This window comes from Limulus polyphemus, unplaced genomic scaffold (assembly GCF_000517525.1).
Source record: "Limulus polyphemus unplaced genomic scaffold, Limulus_polyphemus-2.1.2 Scaffold2407, whole genome shotgun sequence".
In the NCBI taxonomy this organism is placed as follows: Eukaryota; Metazoa; Arthropoda; class Merostomata; order Xiphosura; family Limulidae; genus Limulus; species Limulus polyphemus.
In genome coordinates, this window is record NW_013668017.1 from 18,112 (window position 1) to 24,841 (window position 6,730).

Consider the following 6,730-nt stretch of genomic DNA (forward strand, 5'->3'; position numbering starts at 1 on the left):
TATGAAAAATAATTTAACTTGTAGTTTAAGGTTGGATTTACAATACTAATTACTACGAAATTTTAGTGGAATTATTCGTTTGAAAGATTCGCTTACGCAGAAGTAATTTACCTTTAATGTAAAGAAGATATAAAATACTCAACCAGAAATCAGGTTTGGTAGTTTTAAAATCACCAGGAGGCGCTCTAGAGAATCGAAGACACAAGAACAAAATCTAATTTCTCTCATTTATTTTAGCTCTCAACGCTTGACAAATATATTACACAGTAAATAGTAACAACATGACTAGTCAAATATAAAAACCAACAACAAATATTTATGTTACAAAACAATTTAGAAAAGCAAAACATGTAAAATAAGGTAGAAGAAGTAAAACGTGTGGGCTCTCGACTCTGGATAAACTTCAAAGTTGAAACAATCCTATAGACACAGATAATCATGGGCAGGTTACAAGCTTTGGACGCAAGAAAAAATTTAGTGAATAAATATATATTTTTAACTAAATGTCTTTCCTCTTTATACATTGCAGCTCAGTAAATTTATAAACATACATAGAAAACCTAAGTTATAAATATCTCTTCGGAAAAAGTCGCAATAACAACAAATTTTAACAGAAGAAAATGAATTTCGTAAGCACATATATTTTTGAAAGACCACCCAAGTTTTATATACTTACTTTTCCATGATTTGCTAACTTCTTTATTACAATAATAGAAACATAAATAATTTGAAATGACAAGCAGTAGACAGCGATTGTCTCGAGACAATCATTTTTCAATATAATATGCAAAAATTTCTCGGGATTTAGGCCTCACGTTCTTTCTTTGCTTTTCTTTCATTTTCATTCCCCAAAATTGTTGCAATTTCTCCTTGCATAAAAGCCCAAGGAACATTAGATCCTACCAAAGGGCATTTGTGACCACTTGGACAATAAACCTCATTCCCATTGGCTTCGTTTTGACTTTTAATGCTCTCCCGAGAACAGGGAAAACAAAATTTATGGTTTTGCACTGAGGGGCATTGTACAAAATGTGTATCTTCCAAGCGTTCATTGCACAGTGTGCATTTTAACGCAGGAGCTGATTGCTGGGAGTCGGACTGTGTTGTAGATGCTGTAGTTGTTGATGTTGAGGCTGTTACAGCTGTTGCGGTACTATTGCTACTGGTTTCGGTATCGCATGTAGTGTTTTCAGAGTTTTGGCGCCCTCTAACTGGTGTTTTCTTTCCTGATACTGGAGAACGTCTGGTGGCGGAAGAAGGGCGGGAAGGTCTATTTACTTGAGAAGACATTTCTCCTCCCGAAGAGGCACTTCTTGTCGAATCCGAAGACAAGCAATCGCCGACAGACATCAATGATGCCATGGAATAATTTCCGTTCTGGATAGCGCCTTCTGGTGAGGATATTGTGCGGTTACTCAGAGACGATATGGAACTCAGTGAAGAACTGGGTGTATTTGCTATACTTGTGAGTCCTGTAAAACATTCGAAATGAAAAGATTGTCATTTTTCTGTTAATATTTTAATTAATAAAATCATTAAATGCGATCGCTAACTAACAGATAAATTTAACTCTATTTACAAAATAAGAACATATTTATTTGACCTTTAAAATGCTGCCAGTATAGTCTAATAATACTAAAAAGTATCTCAACCATATAAGTTGCAATACAAAAAGAAATCTGTATTAGATGTATCAAAATTTTCTATGAGTGTTTGTAAGGTTCATTAACTAATATCCAATAAACAATTATCAACGAACGAGAAAAGTTTTACTGTTTTCATTAACTTGCATAAGGTTCCTAGAAAAAATAAAAACGGTTTAAGAATTTCACCCTTGCTAGATGCCTGATTGGAACAAAAACGCTTTTTAAGAACTATTAGTATTTTAAAAAGTAATCACAGGCGCTAATTTAAAAGATTACTGATTTTTTCGAAGGTACCAGTTGCATGCTATGCGTCTGCTTCGTGCCATTGTTAATATCAAGCATTTACATTACAGACGAGTGGAAATGAAACATTACGTATTTGATGGTTAATATTGTGACTTGATTTGCATAAAATCTTAGATAAATTCAATTAGTTTATAAGTGAATATTTTGGTATTATATACGAACTTAAATAATGCAAAATACTGAAATAATCTACAATTGAATTATGAGAACATCATTCGCCTGCAAATGAAGTGAGGGGAGGGCATTTATAGGCATCTATGATCACAGTTCACATGTCAAGTTCGTTTTATTTCTGACATCCTAGCAAGAGAAAAAGTTAAACGAAATTTATCACGTTTTGGTTAACTTATTTGTGCCCATTTTGTGAAAACAAGTGAAGAACTCCATAATAAGTGGAAAAGTCGGGGTGACAAACTACGTTTAATTAAATAATATGAAATTTTCGATAAGGTATTTTCACATGGTCTGAGATTCCCGTCTCTTATTTATAAGGTACGCACAAGATAGGAAAGCGTAATCTAAATTACTGCTATATCCGGACCAAATACATGAAACAAAAACCCTTTATGCCAAGTGTGTATATTATACCAACCGTTAAGCCTGGTTTGAAAAATATTTGTTTCGTAGAACTGTGAGCTATTTATCGTTGTCAAAACAAAACATCCAGATGGGATCAATGTTTACTTAGCCTGATCTATTTGGATATTTCACCTTTTTTGTGCTTAAGCCTTTCAGCCGAAAACTATTCATATACCAGCACCCGGTTTTGCCCCTACAGCACAGTTCAACCTTCATAGGGTCAGATAGGAACCTAATGAAACCTAATTTCCTTAACTATTCTTCATCAGCTAAACACATCTTGTTGAAGTATGCTTTACAATTGTTTTGCTTAATACCGTATATCAGTCCATTGAAAACATCATACCAAAGTATGTTGTATATCAGATTATTAAAAAAACATCTTGCTAAAGTACATGGGTATATTAAAACCACTATGATTTTGACACGAATTAGTGTCACAATATCGACATATAATGCTAGTGTATATTTGTTTAAGAATGTCCGTAACATATACTACTTTCTAGTGTTGGATATGAACAAGTCCAAATAAACGAACGCTTATAAATATATAATTTTATTCGTGTTAAGTTGTGTGAAATAGTTTCGGTGAAACAAATGTTCTACTTACCCGATGAAGGAACAGCCCCAATTGTTTTTAGCTGTGTAGCTGTGCCTGAATCGAAGGAATACATTCTCCCCACTAAGGCGTTCTCCTTTTTGAAACGATTGTATGATATACCTAGAACAGCTGTTGGAAGGCTCTCCCCTCTGATCAGCTGAGGTCTAATTGTCTGATCATTGAGATGTGGCCGTTTCTGTCCATTCTCGGATCCACTAGAGCTATCATCATCGTCACTTGGTCTTTTAATTGGAATGGAACTTGCCCGACTACCGGCAAGAGACACAGCAACATGTAATGAAGGAGGAACAAGAGACAGTGATACAGGCAGAGACCTGCCTGCCAGATTTGGACTACAGCGATGTCGAGTAACATTTGTTGGATCAAAGGTCACATCTTCTGTCCTTTGATGGCCAGATATACGATAATTATTATGGTCCAACAAGGCTCGTGTTCGGCTTTCTGGTGCAACGAACCTTTCTGAAGTTGTTCCGTTAGGGGAGGGAAACATGACTGAACTATCGCTACTATTGCTTCTACAAGGCAGTGACCCCTGATGACCTTTAAAAGTCTTAGTATCTTGAAAACTATGTGCACGTTTCATCTGACGAGCAGTTTCTATAACCAGTTCAATGCGGTCTGCTCCTTCATAATTAACACAGCCGCGGCACACTGGTTCCGAAAAGTCATGCAGCATTGCCCAGGGCATCCTGGGCAGATCACACAAATAACACTGTTGACGTTGGCCTCGAGAGAGACCCGACATTTTTATCATTGATCAAGGTAGTGTTTACCTCAAACAGCGAACAACGAAGGCTTCCTTCCTAACTTGATAGCGTCTCTGTTTGATAAGCTCCGCTAGTGCAACAGACAGAATTTACACAGTGATTGTCAAAGGAAAAGTACACCAACCTACTGGCTTGGCGCATGCGTACTTAAAACTAAATTTCATGATGTCAACATCAACATAGACACCTAGTGGAAACGATGTTAGCCACGCTTCGGCTATGTAGTCATGCCCTGTTAAGTAGTACGTGAGGTTAGAAACATACCAGTCAGATGGCGCTACATAAAGGGTGTGACAGCGTTCGAGTACATTAATGTTAAATGTTCAAATACGTAAAGTTTTGGCTGAGTTGTTGTTTCAACATCATACAGAAAGAATTTGAAATCGGACACTTTTCCAGAATTAAAAATGAGTATTGTTTTTTTGTTTGTAATTATGCACAAAGCTACACAATGGGCTATCTGTGCTCTGCCCACCACGGGTATCGAAACTCGGTTTCTAGCGTTGTAAGTCTGTAGACATACCGCTGTGCCCATGGGGGGGGGGTGAAAACGAGAGCTAAAGATATATTTAATGTTATTGCTACTTCTTGATGATTTCGAGGAAAACCGGTTTGATAAGCATGTAATTAATAGTGTTTTACTACATCCAATAAATTGTTTAATCAGAAAATGTCAATGAATTTAGTACGACGACTATGTGCATAAATATCAGTTCTCTGTAAACTTCTTAGGAGTTGAGCTTTAAAAATATAAAATAGGTTGTTTAATTACGTTACAGCCATGGCAGAACGAAAAGATCTGGCACGAGTCCAAACGATTACGAAGAGCCCTGCTGCTGGCTCAGCCATGCTTGTGACGTCACAATGTATTGATTATCATATGTTTGTACGTATCTCGGTTTGTGTTCGGTTCGAGCACAGAGAGCGGGAACCCTCTAGGAGTATAACAATCAAATCTTGAAAAAATCAATAGCCGCGCTTGTTGGTTTCTACACTGTTTTTCATTCGTTGTTTACTTACTTATTTGCGAATAGAAAATATTATCTAGATCACTACAAAATGAATATATGTTCACATTGATCATCATGGCTTGCTTCTGACGTGGTATTTATCAAAGTAAGTGAATGTATATTTAGCTTATGAAGAACATTTGATAAGTATATCGACCAAATTATTATTGTTATCACAAGAAAGGCTGCAGAAAAAAAGTTATTCTTATCAGAGCTTGTTCGAACATTTTGCGTGCGCTGTACCTGATTGTGCGCATATCTTTCAATGATTAATCAGGCAATCGATACACAACATTGTCAGGTTAGAGGTACTAACATCTGCGCAGAGCAAGAGTTACAAACCGGATTCTTGTAGTATAAAGCACGATGTTTCCCCCTTTATTAGCGTAATAGAAAAAAAATGTTTTTCTTTATTATTTTAAAATCCCCCCTGAAAACTTATAACGCTAAAACCCGAGTTTCGATACCTGTGGTAGGCACAGCACAGATAACTTATTATGTAACTTTGCGCTTAACAATAACATTTGCTGCTTATCATATTTCATTGCTGTTTCAGAAAGTCTTGCTTATCAAATAGTCTATCTAACATGTGCAATGCAAAAAGGGAACGAGTAAATGACGTTATTTATTTGCAAAATCTATAGTTTTAATACACTTTCTCATGCATAATTTTACGAAATATAATATCTGGTAAAACATCATTTGTTAACACAAGTTAGTTAAAACGTAACTAAACAACATTTAATGGCTGTCTGCCTTACAATATTACCTTTTTGTTTATCACTGTTATGAAGTAACTTTAATGCTCAGATCCGTCGGATATTATAATATTATATCCTTGAAAATAATAATGGAAACTGAAGTATAAATGTATAAAACTGTTGATTAATTTAATTCGTGTCATGTGAAATACGCTAGTTATTCGTTTCAAACCCCGTTTAGAAAGCTATAACTGCATTGCTCAATCTCGTGATAAAGACCCATAACCAAAACCATGATTAAATAAAACAAACATTCTAAAGAAAAACGGCATTATTCTAAATAAACTGGATTTGAGTTATTTCTTTCCTTTTTTCTTTGATACTATTCTCAGATATTATAATATTCGACGGATCTGAGCATTAAAGTTACAGTGAAAACAAAAAGGTAATATTGTAAGACAGTGTAGTAGAACGAGAATTCTTACAAAAAAAATTAAAGAATAGAGTGAAGACTACTAATAACATTTAAACATAATTCGTCTTTAAATATCTTTCTGAACTCAACTTGTTCATTAATTTAAAAGTGATTTTAGGAAAGTATGTCCATGTTGTTTTTCCACTATAAGTAGCATTTAATGATAGTTTCTTGTTTCAGCATAAAGAAATTTGGTTTCTTTGTTTTGTAATTAAGCACAAAGTTACGCAATGGGCTATCTGTGCTGTGCCCACCGCGGTATCGAAGCCCAATTTACAGAATTATAATCTATTAGATTTATTGCTGAGCCAATGTGAGGTGCATGACGAGGCAAATCGTAATTAAGTAGCATAACGTTCTAACGTCGTGGTTTTATCTTGAACAATATTGTTACGTTTCCGTTTTTTAATTGATTTTTTCGTAACTTCGTTCCGAGGAAATTTTAACGACACAAGCCTTTACTTAATAAAACTGGTTTATTCTTTCCGAATATAACTTAACCGATACACTCAACAATCGCGCTAAACAAACGCTATAGCAACGAACGTCAATAATACTCCGACCGCAGATCAATTACTCACTGTCTCTGCCCCCACACACATTACCTTCCCCGCTTTTATACCA

General features: G+C 35.4%; 1 protein-coding gene across 1 annotated transcript; it reads right to left on the bottom strand.

Moving 5' to 3' along the window:
* Nucleotides 1-213: 213 nt before the first annotated feature.
* LOC106466871 (interferon regulatory factor 2-binding protein-like) lies at nucleotides 214-4,029 on the bottom strand. Its single transcript, XM_013927174.2, has 2 exons — nucleotides 3,142-4,029; nucleotides 214-1,472 (listed from the first exon to the last, which is right to left on the bottom strand). The coding sequence occupies exons 1-2, from the start codon at nucleotides 3,905-3,907 to the stop codon at nucleotides 805-807; spliced, it is 1,434 nt and encodes a 477-aa protein (XP_013782628.2). The 5' UTR covers nucleotides 3,908-4,029; the 3' UTR covers nucleotides 214-804.
* Between the last annotated feature and the right edge of the window lie 2,701 nt (nucleotides 4,030-6,730).